We start from the raw sequence: 16,578 nt of genomic DNA, 5'->3' as shown, positions 1-16,578 counted from the left end.
ATAATTCTAAATGATGAATGAAAGGGATAAAGGAACATTTAAGGTTACTTTTACTTTCACTGAAGACGTGATTGCTGACAAAGACACATGAACACCACTTTCCTGTTTTGCTAGGAGTCATTTCTTGAATTCAATAGTGTTTCTCACCTCAGTAGTTCCAGACAGTTGATGCTCTTTCTCACACAGCTCAACAATCCAACCACGTTCAAAGGGAGACAGGTTTTTTTGCCTTTCTTGCCATCACGACTGGGGTGCTTTTTCCTTCAATGGACCTAACAACGGCGCGTCAGGATGTGCAGGGGCATCAAACGGCAGCTTGCTCTGTGGAGATTTTGCAGGGGGCCTTCAGTCATGGGGGACCCCCCATGACTGAAGGCCCTCGTCTCTGTAGTAATGCGTGGTCTTTTTCGACAGAACAACGCCGTAGTTCACAATGCCTGCCTGACAAAGGACTTCTTCCAGAGGAATAACCTCACTCTTTTGGACCATCCTGTGTGTTCCCCTGATCTAAATTCAACTGAAACATTTGGGTATGGATGGAAAGGAAATTTGACAAAAATGGACATCAGTTCCAGACAGTAGATTGCCGGCTTCAGAGCAACATTCCACTAACCTCCTGGAAACAACGGCATCAAGCATGACTAAACCAATTTTTGAGGTGGTGAACAAGAATGCCACAGATACTCATTACTGAGTCCTTTTTTGAACATTTTATTTCTATTTTAGGAGAGTTTGTTTTGTATTTTAGCTATGGTCTTAAACTTTTGATCAGGTGACGAACAGCCTATTTCACATTAATGCTTGTTTGCAGTAAATTACTTACTCAAAAATGTTTTTTGTCTCACTCCAATTTCTTCATTTTGCATTTTGAAGCTCTACTTAGAACCTCCTTAAGATCCAACTGTGCAAAGTGTAAATTCTTGCAATTTTTCAACTAGTTTTTAAATTCTGATCAGGAGTAAACAGTATATAATTTCTGATGAATTAAAATGATTATTTTCCATGGTAAAATCCAATTTTAGGAATTAAGAGTTAAAATACGGGGACAAGCAACAAGAACCAGTGTTTAAGGTAGTTTAAACTAATCTTTTACATTTAATTTATTAAATATGCAATCAGATAAATGTGCAGGACACTTTGCATAATGAAAAGTGTTGAGTATTTTATGGTTAATTTTATTGTGCATCTATTTTATCTATCTTTCTTGGGGACACAAATGTCTCATGTATTTGTTTGCATGAAATGACAGATGTCCTGGGTAAAACAACATGCTCCAATAGTCTCCTTTTATTCCCTTTGGACAGTAACTTCTTTCATAGGAACAAAACATGCCTTAATGAAATGTACAGTACAAAGCTGTTGACTGCACCTTTAACATGTACATTTTTTTAACACTGGACCTAAAAAAACAACAAAAGAAAAGAAAACAAAAAAAAATACTGCATGAACTTTTCTTGGGTTTGGCTTTGTGAATTTCGGTCTTATTAAGAATACCGCAAGAAGCAGTTTGTCTTGGTTACACACATGCCTTTTTGCTCCTTGATGCATCCTCATCACAAGTAGCAGTCGTGTACGTCCTCATGTCCACAACAGAGGACACTGGACAAATGACTAAATGTTATTGATGAAAGTCTAGTGCTTAGAAAAACACATTTAAACATTTAAAACCTTTAAAAACACAATAACATTTCATAACAACCCTGTCGTTTGCCTATGAACGTTGTCGGTTGACACATTTCTATATATACATTTTTGAATTATACAATTTTTATTTGCATTCTAAATAATAAGGATGCGATTGGCTGCCTCTCGCCCGATGTCAGCTGGGACAGGCTCCAGCATACCTCACAACCCTAATTAGGATAAGCGGCATAGAAAACGGATGGATGGATAATAAGGAATTAAATACATGTTTTTTTTCCACAGTAAAAGAAAAAAAAAATCCTTACTTGGATTTGAGGTTTTTGGGTGATCTCAGGCTCAATGAGTTTTTCAGATGTAACATAAAAGTAAACAACAAATGATGCTGAATCAATTCAAGTTTTCTACTGAAGGATGAAAAAGTGAGAATGTATTACAATGTAAACACTGAACTGAGGTCTGAGTAAAAAGTCATAGCATCAAACCTAAGCAAGACACGTTGACCAAAGTCAGTTTCCCTTCCAAGAATGATTATCTGTCTTACCCGTGTCTACTGAGACTTCACTTCCCTTTGCCGCAGCCAAGGGAAAGAATGAACTTGTCAATTCCTCAACAAGATAAGTGATAGAAATCAGAATGACTGCACTGCAGCTCCTCTCTGGACTGTCCAAGTAGTAAAAAGTAAGGGAAAATACCAGTACTGTTCTATTCAATGTAACAGCATGAAATGACTATTCTGAAGGTCACAACTCCAATCTTGTCTGACCTTCATTAACTTTACATTTCATTGTAGGTTAGACTCATTCTGACATGTAAAGACAACATAAACAACTACAGTGGAACCTCAGTTAGCATACGCCCCAGTTGAATTTTTCGGAAGTCAGCTGGGATAGGCTCCAGCATGCCCCCGCGACCCTAATGAGGATGAAGCGGTATAGAAAATGGATGGATGGATGGATAAAAAATTGTGAGTGAAATTTTGCTTTGGTTTGCGTACATTTTCTGTTTAGCATACAACACTCCGTGCATCTTATCGTCGTATTAATTTTTATCACAAAATGTCCTTGTTAGCATCCTACTTGCTTGCTAATACATGGAAACAGGAAGCGGAAATCAGCATTTTGGTTTATTTTGCAGCCATGATCGACAGAAAAGCAGAGACTTGACGTGAGAAACACTAATGAATTCAATAAAGAACTCCGGAAGGTGGTGCCCGTGTTGATCTCCCTGCCACATTGTGTCTTTGGCAACAACCACATCTTCTGCGGCTTTGATAGCGTCATCTTTACCACTGCACGGCACATGACCACAAGACTATTCTCTAGGGAACAATCCTCAAATGTTATTATCATTCCAGTGCATCATTGACCATTGTCAAATGGCCAGCATTATGGCTTTACTGGATCATTTTGCCATGTCCCTACATTACCGCCCCCCCCCTTCCCAACTGTCATCTGAAATGAGCACAAAAAACATGGCAACATGAATTCATATACCGTAAGCACAAATGCCTGATGCTTTTGCTACTGCTGATATCTGGAAATATTCAACCCAACCCTGGTCCAGAACCTTCTCCAACTAGTAACACCATATCTGAACCTCCTGTGCAGTCCTTAACTTTGGACTCCTTTTATAACCCTGGGGGTCTTGGTTTCATTTATTCAAATATACATAGCCTCCTACCAAAGCTTGATGAGCTGATTGTTTATGCTAACACTACAACACCTGACGTTCTGACGTTATCTGTGAAACCTGGCTCAGGAACAATTCCAACTCTGATGTAGTCATTCCTGGTTAATACAGTATCTACCGTTAGAACAGATGCTCGAAGGGTGGGGGTGTAGCTGTTTACTACAAAAAAACATTGACAATGCTCTGTTATCGCCTCAAAATCTGTTGTGAAACAGTCTGAAGTAATCCTTTTAAAAAATAACCGTGTGCAAAAGGTTTTTCCCTATCGTTGTTGGCTGCTGTGGTCCCCAACCCCTGGGCCGTGGCCCGGTACCGCACAGAAAGAAAAAATAATTTCCATTATTTCATTTTTTTTATGTTTTATTTTGAAAAGTCGCCGGATTCTCTCTGTTACATCCGTCTCACTTGATGCATGTCCATCGGGCGTGTGCTAACTTTATCTCATGCCACACAGATAGACTACTACTGTATTTTTACCATTTTTCTTTCACCTCATATTTGGTGTCAAATGCTGATACTATGTGGGAATGCATAAAGGTAAGTTTTGATGACTTATTGAGTGCTAATGTGCACATCTGTCTCAAGTTAATTCATGCTAGCACACTACCTTTTACCTCACACGTCAAACAGCGATGTAATAATCTCTCTGGAAAAACTTGACTGGAACTTGAACTGGTGGATGGTGGGTCGCCATTCATTTTGTGCTTTTAATTTGATGTTATTCATGTCTTAGTTTTACACAATACATAATAAATAAGATAAATTAGATCGCTATAATGTACGACCCCCCCCCCAAGGTCCGCGGGAGATTTGTGGGAACACAAGCCGGTTCGTGGGTCAACAAAGGTTGGGGACCACTGCTGTAGAGCACCATCTGCTCCTGCCTGTGCTCAGCCTGCTCTATGTGAACTGCTTGCCCCTCATACCTCTTCAGAGTTCATCCCGTTAGGGGACTACAAGTGGGATACCTTTCTCCTGTCCAGTTACAGCTAGATGCTCTAAATCTGTCACAGATTATGAAGGAACCTACCAGATACAACACCGAGCAAATGGACTCTGGCATATTAATTGACATCATACTCACCAACAGACGTGACAGGTACTCATCCAGGGTGTTCTGTCAAAGTCTTAGTGACCACTGTAGCATAGCTTAGGTTCGTAAACGTGCTATCACCAGACAACCGCCATTGATTGTCTCTATACTCCACCTGAATCATGTTAATGTTTGTAATGGCACAAAATAATTCTTATCCCTGACGTTGCGGATGCCTGGTCTTACTTCAAAACTGTATTTACTGGTGGTCTCCACAAACACACTCCTCTTAAGACAGTAAGAGGTCCAAAAAATCGTCGTAGTCCATGGTTCAGTCCTGATTTGACTGCGCTTATCCATCAGATGGGTTACGATAATCAAGAAATCGATTAATCGAACGATAAATAAAAACAAAGTTGATCATTTTGCCAATAATTTTGTCTCTTGACATTCAATTAAAATGTTCAATACTATTGAGAAATTAAAGTTTATTGCTTTTGATACGATGTACTCGCATTATTATACCACATCATTGATGACAAAACATCCCACTGTTTAAAAGGAGGTGACAACAGAGATTTTAATTGTTTAACTGCCATGCTGAAATCGGTAAATGATATTGTATGTGCAATAGACAATAGAGAATATTGTGCTCTGTGCTCTGATCTAGCAAAGGCATTTGATTTTGTCAATCATTCCATACAAATCGAAAGACTGCGTTAAATTGGTCTCTCCGAGAGCTGCACCACTTGGTTTAACAGCTACTGTTCTGGGTGCACGCAGTCAGGGTGGCATTTTCTCAGATTTGTTACCACTTCTCAAAAGGTGTCCCGCAGGGTTCCATACCTGGTCCAAAACTCTTCAACATTCACATCAGCAACATAACCTATGTTACTGGCAACTCTCTAAGCCATTTGTATGCCGACAACACAATTATTTATACTTTTAGCCCCCCACTCCACACAGCACTGTCTGCACTTCAGACGAGTTTTAAAAAGCATTCAAAATGATCTTTCCAGTTTACAGTTGTCACTAAGCAAAACTAAATGTATGATCTTCAACAGAACCCTCCCACAAACTCAACACCCCTGCAACATTGTCTTTTAAGGGTGGTGCTGTCCAATTTGTCACTTGCTCCAAATACCTGGGAATCTGGCTGGACAGCTTTATCGGAACAAATCCTCATTAACACATTCTGTTAAACTGCTTCTTGATAAAAATGACTGTCCTCCTAATCATAGATTACAAAGATGTTCTTTATATATCAGCTTCAAAAACTCTTGTCCACATGCTGGACACCATATACCACACAGCTATCAGCTCAGTCACCAGAGCTCCCTTCAACACCACCACTGTAAACTGTAAATTGGCCCTCTCTCCTGCTTATCTATAAAACACTTGGAAAGACTCCACCCTATCTTCGCTCACTGCTCACCATTCATACCAATACCTGTATTCTCCACTCCAGCAGTTTCATTAACCTCTTCATTCCCAAAGTCCGCACCGCTTTTGGTTGAGTTTCTTTTCAATTTTCTACCCCAAACGACTGGATTACGCAGCAACAAACAACAAAGCTCACCCCATTCTTCCCAATATCATCATTTAAAAAGTTAGTGAGGGAAATTGTGCGTGTCCGCTGCGCCTGTTTTTAGCTGTTTACTTCTTTTTTTTATTCATCATGTGCTATGAGGTAACTACATCACACTGTACAGTTTGTCTGTGTACTGTTGTCTGATACCTCTTGGTCAGGTCGGCATTGCAAATGAGAATCTGTTCTCAATTGCCTTACCTAGATAGATAAAGTTTAAATAAAAATGAAATAAAATAAATGACGGTAAATGTAACTTTAAATGTTCATTTATCCCTTTCATTCATCACTTTTATGTATTTATATGCATTTGGAATTATTTTTTTGTATGTAAAACTATAACTGTAAAACTATAAAAATTTGATTTGTGTGTGGATTAATTGGATTTACATTATTTCTTTTGGGAAAAATGATTCAGTTAGAGTACGTTCCAGTTAGAGTCAGACCTTCTGGAACGGACTGATGACACTAGCCAAAGTTCCACTGTATTTTGCCTGGTTCCTGTTTTAATAGTTTGCCGTATTTTAACTCTGTGCTGGTGGACATTCTTGTGAAAAATCAGAATTTCCCTTATTTTTCCCAGAACATTTCCCTTATTTTATAATTTTATGCAAGGTATGATTTTAGGTCTGTTTCAACTGTATTTGTACTTTGGGACTTTCGAGTAAAAAAAAAATAAATAAAAAAAAAAGGACTGCAACAAATACACAAGGCTTTGCTCCAGTAGCAGGAAGATGCAAACTAAACCTACTTTTTCTGTTCAAATCGAATATGTAGCTTGAGATCAGGTGTTTGAATTCAGACGTCCTTGAGAGATTTAACAGTCTTGGCCAAATTGCTGTAGAACTCTGTCATGCTTGAGGGGAAGAAGGAGTCTACCACAGAGCGAGGAAGTAAGCCACCAAGGTCTGTCTGGAAGAACGTGTACACCTGGGTTTTGTTGGGTTCTCTGCAAATAGAAGGACGAGGGACATTGTAACATGACAGACAGAAAGATAAAAGCAAGGATACAGTTGCACAATGACATGTTGACCTGTGTGTACTCACGCTGATATGGGGACACATATGCAGCCACATGGGTGGTTGAATCCCCTCACGTAACCAGACTGAGGGGGGCAGCCCTGATGACTCACATTAGTGGCTGTTTGGGAAGACACGCCACACACATACAGTGTGGGGAAATGAGCATTTAATCTCTGATCAAACACCAGACCAGTTATGTGTCCATGAATTTACGTCGATAAAAGACAACCTGTCACACAAACACTCCATTCAAACCTCTCTACCACCATGGGCAAGACCAAAGAGCTGACCCTCAGGGACAAGATTGCAGGCCTGCACAAGATCGGAATGGACTACAAGACCATCAGCAGTCTTGTCACGATAATCAATAAATCAATTAACCGCATGATTAATAAAAACAAACTTGATCATTTTGCCAGCCTCGATAAATTGACATGTGCATCCGTGTTTGTTGGCTCTAGCGAGTGTGTACGCAAATGGGTGCTTCCCCTGGAAGGGGCACCAGCGAATTAGAGTATTCACAGACGTACGAGCGGCAGTGCAACAGTTACTTTGAGTGCCATGACTCACAAACTGCAGTGATTTGAAGCTACAGCCATGTGAAAATATACTGCAAACATATTGAATAAACAGAGGAAACCATATTGAATATTTTGTGTTGTGTCTAAAAAAAACACGATCCAATAAATTTCCAACCCGATCAATTCACATCTCGTTTGCACATAGTCATTTTGTGATATGAAAAATTTTGTGACAAAGACAATGAAATTTCAGGGGTCACCAACACGTTGATCGCGAGCTACTAGTTGACCTTTGGGACTTTTCCAGTCGATCGCCAGAATATTAGAAAAAAAATGTATTATTACATCAGTGCCCTTCCCTCCCGCAGAGTGACCAACAGGCACACATTTTGACCACTGAACACGCCCGTAAGCCTTGCCGCTCGCCAGGCATGCAACGCACAAGGTAGATCTTGCACAGGTTCACAACCAAGACCAGAGGTCTTGGGCTCCAAAAGGTTGGTGACCCCTGAAATAAACAATACAACCAAAGGGTAGAACTGACATTTCAGTTTCCATGATTCCTGAAGTATACGTAACACCTCATTGTGCACCAAATGTATTTTGGTGCATCCGAAACATGTACTTTGATCAAACTCTGACAAAATGTTACACCTCATTAAATGTAAACAGCGTATTCCACACAGAATTGTATACACAAATGAGCTGACGTCTGCATTGACACACAATGTGAACGAGTATTTCCGGGTTATTTCTCCATTTTAAGACAATAATGAAAGTGACACTGATTCAAAATCAGAAAAATTGTGATTGTGGTTTTTATTTAAGTGACATTTTTGCTAAAAGAGACCATTTAATTTAATTGTTTTTGTCTTTTTTGTTTGTTTATTTTATTTAAAAGCTCTTGACATTCCAATTACAATGTTAAATACCCTTGAGAAATTAAATTTTATTGCTTTTGAGATGGTGTACTCTCATTATTATGCCCTATATTATCATTAAATTTGTGAAAAATTGGTCTCAAAATAATGTTGACAATAATATCGTTTATCTGCAATAATTTGCAGGGCAATTATCATTGTTATTGTGACAGGCCTAACCATCAGCAAGATCATACCTGCACAAGACCATGAGCAAGATTGTAGACCTGCACAAGACCGGAAAGGACTGCAAGACCATCAGCAAGATTGCAGGCATGCCCAAGACCAAAAAGGGACTACAAGACCATCAGCAAGATTGTAGAGATGCACAAGACTTGAGCGGACTACAAGACCATCAACAAGATTGTAGACATGCACAAAACCGAAATGAACTACAAGACCATCAGCAAGATTGTAGACCTGTATTTGATACCAATGTAAAAAGAGTTTCATTTTTGACACTCTATTAAAGCATTCACTTGACTGTCACATGACAACCACCCCTAAATGATTCCTATACATCACTTAGGGGATTGAGTTCAAGCACAATGCTGTATAGGACGCATACATTTAACGTGGACTCTAATGAGTTAAAATTCCTGTTCATTTTCCAAAAAAGATGCCAACTAAAGTGACGGCTAGACTTTGTGCGGTCAAACCACTGATACCTGAGAAAAACTGATATAATAACCCAAAATGCAAAAATGCAAAAAAAAACAACCTTTGGCATAGCTCAGATACTGTATGTCTCTCATTTTGCAAGTGTTACAATTGCGAGGCATGTATATAAATTAGGATTCACTCCTTGCATTACTGTATTTACTCTATTTCAAAATGACACAGGCATGCACACAACTGGCATGCACACAACTGATGAGAAACAAGATATAGGTGTGAATCATTACGTACCATTTGATGAAATGGCGCCATCTTCGTGTTGCCTGATTAAAATAACGTCTACAAAGTCCCGTGGAGATATGATACCCATAGCCGCTGAGGGCGTGACGGTTCGGCAGATGGATATGTCCTGCATAAGAGTTGGATACAAGGAGTAAACTCTAAGACACTGTTGAAATCAAAAGCAAAATAATTTTAATGTTTATCACACATATTTGAAACTGCTGTGTTTGTCAATGGAGCAAATTCAGTCAAACTTAAAAGAACTCCAGCTCCAGAAAATTAACATGCACTCAAGAATGGCTGATTAAAAATACACTTTACCATTGCACACATGACATTCATTGTAAAAAACATGTTGGGCTTTTTAAATTGCTTTTGTTTCAGTGTTTTCCCTAGGTTTACAGTTTTAGTGGATGGGGGCACAAACAGGTGAACACATGGACACCCACAGCTAACCAGACCTTAATGTGATCAAACCTCTGCACTGAGGTACATTTGGGGGTGCACACACCTGTACAGTATGCGCGTGTGTGTGTTGGGGGATTGGGTTTACGATGCAAACAGAGTAGCCGACTGAACTGCAGTCACTCCTCCATAGTTACAGTATTTACAAACTTTCATAACAGAAAGTCTAGTGTCCTGTTTTGGGACAGAAAAAATATTTTTTATCGTCCTTATTTTATTTTATTATGTTATTTTATTATTATTTATAATTTACAATAATTATTTTTATTATTTATTAAAAACACCAGCATAAAGTATGTTTTAATGATGATTCTGTCAGTACTAGTGTTTGTACAGTAGAGGGCTCTACTGTATAATGGTACAATAATATAGTGGATTCATGATTCAGCATTAACTGCCACACATATTAGCAAATTTTTGGTCAAAAACGAATTATTTATTTATTTGTATATTTTTCCTCTCTGAAAATAAGGTGTTTTTTTCCTACAGAAAAAACATCTTTTTTTAACTTTTACTGCATGTTGTGAGTGGTAAGAATGGTTCACACAACGGCCATGAAAAAATGCTTGTAAAGCTGGAAACACACACACACACCTCTGTGACTTGTTCCAAAAGGTCAAACTTTTTCACATTATTGTCCCAGTTGACTCTGCGTCCTTTCGGCACCGGTTTCAGACAGTCCCAGACCTTCTCCAGGCTGCCATTTATAACACCCTCCCCTTTATACCTGCACAGGAGGTCAAAGGAAAACATACAGATGATGACAGCAGGGTTCTACTTTATATTACATTCATGCATGGAGCAACAAGAAGCAACTAATAAAGTGGGGGGGAAAAGTCATCCACAAGTGGGAGGCATACTTTTTGCACTAAACACTGATTAAAAGCTCTACATGGAGGATTATTCTGAATTGAAATAAGTTTCAACATTTTGCTGTCATGTCACTCAATTGCTGGGTTTCAACCACATGACCTAGTTTCGGTTAGCAGACGCTAAGCTACGGCCACATACACACTCAGTATGTTTGTGCAATATTTTGGGGATTAAAGCGAATATCGTTGCATGTCATTGAAATTATTTGCTCTAATTGTGTGAGCGTACATGGTATGATGCATGAAGACATAAAATAACGGAAAACAAGACAGTCAAAAAGCAGTGAAAGCTTATCTTCACCGTCAGCCATAACGCAAATAATGCTTCTAACATGCCTATTTGCGTTCTTACACAAAATCAGTCTGCATGAATACATTCTGGCATGTGTCCTTCATTGTTTCACTGAACTGTTGGGCAAAGTGTGAGCTCCACAGCCAAGCCCCCGGGCTCCCAGGGTGATGGTGTCCGCTCACCGTTTTAGCCGGATTTCACGCACTATTTTAGGGTTGCAAGAAGACCCGGACTTTGCCACTACGTAGAATATCGCTGGACATTCTTCCAGGTGGAACAGCTCACAGTTTAAGGCAGTGTGCTATTCTGGAGTTCAGGAGAACCAAGGTCGAGATGGGCCAGGAACCTCTCACTGTCCGCCTCGCAGCCATCATTTAGGCGGCAGGGGCAGGGAGGCAGGCAGGGGTGCGTGGAGCCCCCGGCAGATGCAGGCATGTGTCATTTGTGATCGCGTCACAAATTCTACTACATGGTGCAGAAGTTTGCCCTCTTTTATATTTTATTTTTCCATCTTATTTTCATGCAACAGAGCAGGCTTTGTAATCTTGGCGGTATATCTATGGGGTTTACTGAGTAATTGGTCACTTATACAGTTAAAACATTGAGAAGAAATAACAAATCTATAGTTTTCTGTTTTAATTTTGTTTTAGTATAAATGTTGCTTGTGTTGCTCACTGCAAACTGCAGCGTGTGCATACTCGGTTGCACTCAAAGAGGGACAGGTTCATATTTAAACAATTTCCACATGCCAGAACAGTGCATGTGTGCAGCACTTTCGCTCTGATTTTACATGACTTCTAGGTACGAATACACCTATTTGTCCTCCATCTCTTTGAGCCTGTGATGACAACAAACAGGATGTGATGTCAAGTCAAACCCAGCAACAATGTACCGCCAAAACATATTTCAGTTTTCTTACACATTTCCCGGGAACTCAGACGAAGGACGCCACGAGACCACCGTGTCATTCTGTGGAAGTACAATATTTCATCAGCGCCAGACGACAACAAAAGTAGTTTATGTTATGTTAAAAACAAAAAGACAAAAGACAAGCTTGTGCTCAGGAAAACAATTTTACAGCTTGTCCCTAAAGTTTGGACATATAAAAACATATGAAATACCCACATATTACACAGAAAACATTTAATTAATAAATAATTAAAAAATGACTGAATGATATGAATAAATATAATTCAAAATAAGTAAATAGTATATAGTAGTATATATTGTAGTATATCTTTTTTCCATAATGTACAAGGTGACCACAAAAATTGACATATAATATACACTTGTAATACACAAAAAAATTAATTGAATTAGTTATTTAAAAATAAATAATCCTAATAGTTGTAATATAATAATAATAACAACAATAAAAATAAAAAGTACATACAGTAAGTTAGAAAAAAGTAACTAGTGTTATACATAATCATGAAAATTTAAATATGATGAAACTTAAATCAAAAATATTTATTGAAAAAGGTATTACACTGTATGTACGGCCGCATGGTGGCCGAGTGGTTTGCATGTTCTCCCCGTGCATGTGTGGGCACTCCGGTTTCCTCCCACATTCCAAAAACATGCATGTTAGCGTGAACTGGTGACTCTAAATTGTCCATAGGTATGAATGTGAGTGTGTTTGTCTATATGTGCCCTGCGACCAGTCCAGGGTGCACCCCGCCTCTCGTCCAAAGTCAGCTGGGATAGGCCCCAGCATACCCGCAACCCTAGTTGTCAGGTTCTGTGTGCTGCTCTGCTGTCCTCTGTTTGTTCTGTGTTGCAGCACACGCCCTCAACCTAGTCTGAGGCCTAATTGACACACCTGCAGGCAATCTGGAGCTGCCCCTTCTTAAGCTGCAGTCCTGCTCTCACTCGCTGCCAGATTGTTGCCAGCTCCACGCCAGCATCGGCGCTCCTCTTGTGCGCCAGCCTAGCTAGCCTCCTGTGAACTCTTGTGACTACCGACCAGTTACCTCCTGCCAGGCAACTCCCTGCTGCAGCGAGTGTTCTTTTCGTTCAGTGCCATTCCTGCTAGTTCTACTGCAGTGATTTTTAGTTAGCCTTTTGCTATTCTCCTCTGCTACCTTTTTGCAGCTCTTTTAGTGAGCATGTTCCCTTTTTTCCCGTGACTCATTCCGGGCTCTTTATGTTGTACTTTGTGCCTTTCTGTCCTCTTTTTCCTTTTTGTGTAATAAACCCTGTTGCACAACCTCCTGGCTCTCGCGTTTTGGCATCCAAGACCCGGCCATTGCCGACTCTTGACACTAGTGAGGATAAGCGGCATAGAAAATAGATGGATGGAAACGTATTATGTATTTATTTCATTAAACAGTACACATGTAATATACAAAAGATTTTTAAATTTAATGAATATGTAATAAAAATATATTTAAAATATTAATATTAACAATTAAAAGTACATAATTTTAACAGTAAATATATGATTATAGTCAAATATATTATAGTAAAAACAAAAGATGTTACGCATAATCGTGTAACTAAAAGTATAATAAAATCATTACATTTAAAGAAGAAAACATGAACATGACTTACAGCATTAACATTTATTTGCATTATATATTCGTTACAATTATAAATAACGGTTAACAAAAACTAAATGGAAGATAAGAATAGTAACAATAAAAAATAAAAGTACATACTGTACATTATAGTTAAATATAATCATATAAATCAAATAAAAATAATACAATTCATAAATTAAATTTAAAAGAAAAAATATTTCTTACATGTGTAATGGACATACATTATATAAAAAGGTTTATTCGGTTAATAATTAGTTTAAAAATATGTCATAATAATATAATAAATTATTAGTATAAAAAAATCAAAATATGGAGTGTGTGTGTATACACAAAAACACACACACATATACAGTATATACATGAAAATGTAATAAAATTGAATACATTACATTTAAAAGAAAATATTTATTTAAAGTATGCATTTATTTGCATTATATACTGTACATGGTGTCCACAAAGTCTCTTTTGAAAAAAAAAAATGATTACATGAGAAATTGATGAGACAGGAAATAAACATTTTAAATAAAAAACGTAATATTTCTTAAATATTAAAGTGTATATTACATTGTAAATACATTTTTAAGGAATAAATTATTTTTTTAAAATAATTATATAATATATGCATTTTGGCCGGTGTCCAGAATTTAGAGACGACCTGTACTTTGAACAAAATAACACTTTAACCTGCCAGTTCTTCAGTCATCAAGCAGAAAGAACTTACCTGCATCGTGGAATTCATGTGAAACTTTAAAGTGTGAGGGAAAAGGTCGTACACTTACCGATCTCTTGCAAACTTTCCAACCAGATGCATCGTTCTTGTAGCTCTGCAAACACTCCGCCACCTCCTTCGCCTTGTCTTCATAGTCCATGACAGTTTCAATAAATAACTACACTATAGAATAGGTTACTTACGCGTTTACGCGTTGTCAGTACAAAGACACTTAAAAAATGACACTACAATTCAGTGTTGGTGTTTTGTTACATAACAGTTCGACAAGGTTTTCCTCAGGTGGGCATGTTTGACCAACCCTAAGATAGCATTAGCCATAAGCTAGCGTTAGCAACAATGAATGAAATGTGCCATTTCTGACCTACCAGGAGGTAAGTAATGACCAACCAGGACGCTCCTAAAGCTCGGGTAATGTTGAGTGAATAAATTTCATCGCAAACACGGCTAACAGTGACAATTAAACATATGTTTTGCCATTTCGGTCCGTACCGACGCTAAAGTCTACAAAACGCTATTTCCGGTGAAATTTCCAAAATAAAACACAAATTATGGTCGTCATTCGCCAATAGCGCGTGCGTAAATAATTTTTATAACTGTGTAACGGATGGTCTCAGGATGACTGCTGACGTCGTACAAACTCAGCGTGAATAAAGGACGGGACTTTTAATTTCACACATTTTCGTTTCAGCTGTCAAGAGCCTCTCAAAAAAGAACCACACACTTCCGACCTTCCCAATAAAAGTGCTACATCCCGTCTGACTGTGCAAACAAAATCACGGCGTTAGAAAAATAGCTTACAGTACTTCTCAGATAGTGGGGCGGGCCCCCCTTGGGGAACACGGTGAACTGAACTGGGGGGGGGGCAGACCTGTCAATATGTATGCATTTTGTAGTACTCAGCATGCAGTTTGACTGTTGAATAAACTTGTATACTTCACTGCTCTCATTTTGCTGTTTTCTGCTGGGGGGGGGGGGGGGGGGGGGGGCGTGCTGGCATTTCTGCCCCCCAGTGAGGACAATGACAGAAAATAATTGACAAACATTGGCTTGGCATGTCAGCAACGCTTTAAATGTGTTCAAATGTGCCCTTTGTACTAAATTATATGGCTCTGGATTCTTATGAGTTTGAATAAATTTACAATTGATGCAATGCTGAACAATTATCCATTCATCCCATTTTCTATGCCGCTTGTCCTCACTTGGGTCGTGGGGATATGCTGGAGCCTATCCCAGCTGACTTCGGGCGAGAGGCAAGGTACACGCTGAACTGTTCGCCAGCCAATCGCAGGGCACATATAGACAAACAACCATTCACACCTATGGACAATTATGAGTCTCCAATTATCGGAACATGCGTGTTTTTGGAATGTGGGAGGAAACCAGAGTGCCCGGAGATGGCCTGATCTACAGAACACTCCTGATCAAAATCTTGAGACCAGTTGAAAAATTGCTACAATTTGCATTTTGCACATTTGGATCTTAATGAGGTTTTAAGTAGAGCTACAATATGCAAAAACAAGAAGCGGGAGTGAGACAAAAAGCATTTTGAAAAAGTAATTTATTGAAAACCAAAATTAAACTGAAATAGGCTGTTTATCAGCTGATCAAAAGTTTAAGACCACAGGCTATAAGAGCCTAAATCTGCTCAAAATTTGTATTTTCTGTCAGGCAATCACACTGTCATGCCCTCCTGATGGCTAAAGCTAAGAAGCTTTCTCTTTTTGAACGTGGTTGGATTGTCGAGCTGCATAAGCAAGGCCTCTCGCAGCGTGCCATTGCTGCTGAGGTTGGGAGCAGTAAGACAGTCATTCTACATTTTTTGAAAGATCCTGAGCATTATGGAACAAAAAAGTCAAGTGGTAGACAAAAAAAACACACCTGTGCTGAGCCAGAAGATGCAATTGGCTGTACATCAAGACACAGGGCGGTCTTCCACCCACATTAAGGCCCTTACTGGTGCCAACTGCAGCGCAATAACCATCAGACGGCATCTGCAGGAAAAGGGTTTAAAAAAACAAAAAACTATTTCAAAGACCTCGTCTCCTTCTACGCCACAAAACTGCCCGTTTAGACTTTGCCAGGGAGCATCAAACATGGGACATTGAAAGGTGGAAAAAATGTGTCTTCTCTGATGAGAAAAAATGTAACCTTGACGGTCCAGATGGCTTCCAACGTTACTGGCATGACAAGGAGATCCCACCTGAGATGTTTTCTACCCGGCACAGTGGAGGGGGGTCCATCATGGTCTGGGGTGCTTTTTCATTCAGTGGAACACTGGAGTTTCAGATGGTGCAGGGGCGTCAAACGGATGCAGATGTTGCAGCGGGCATCCCTCATGACTGAGGGCCCTCGTCTGTG

General features: G+C 39.1%; 1 protein-coding gene across 1 annotated transcript; it reads right to left on the bottom strand.

The window, feature by feature from the left end:
* Positions 1 to 1,266: 1,266 nt before the first annotated feature.
* stard5 (StAR-related lipid transfer (START) domain containing 5) lies at positions 1,267 to 14,734 on the bottom strand. Its single transcript, XM_054770496.1, has 6 exons — positions 14,270 to 14,734; positions 11,867 to 11,916; positions 10,378 to 10,510; positions 9,328 to 9,445; positions 7,002 to 7,095; positions 1,267 to 6,903 (listed from the first exon to the last, which is right to left on the bottom strand). The coding sequence occupies exons 1-6, from the start codon at positions 14,357 to 14,359 to the stop codon at positions 6,753 to 6,755; spliced, it is 636 nt and encodes a 211-aa protein (XP_054626471.1). The 5' UTR covers positions 14,360 to 14,734; the 3' UTR covers positions 1,267 to 6,752.
* Positions 14,735 to 16,578: the final 1,844 nt, after the last annotated feature.

This window comes from Dunckerocampus dactyliophorus, chromosome 3 (genome assembly GCF_027744805.1).
Source record: "Dunckerocampus dactyliophorus isolate RoL2022-P2 chromosome 3, RoL_Ddac_1.1, whole genome shotgun sequence".
NCBI lineage: Eukaryota > Metazoa > Chordata > Actinopteri > Syngnathiformes > Syngnathidae > Dunckerocampus > Dunckerocampus dactyliophorus.
Note: the sequence above shows the minus strand (reverse complement) of the source record. Positions and strands in the feature narration are given on the sequence as shown.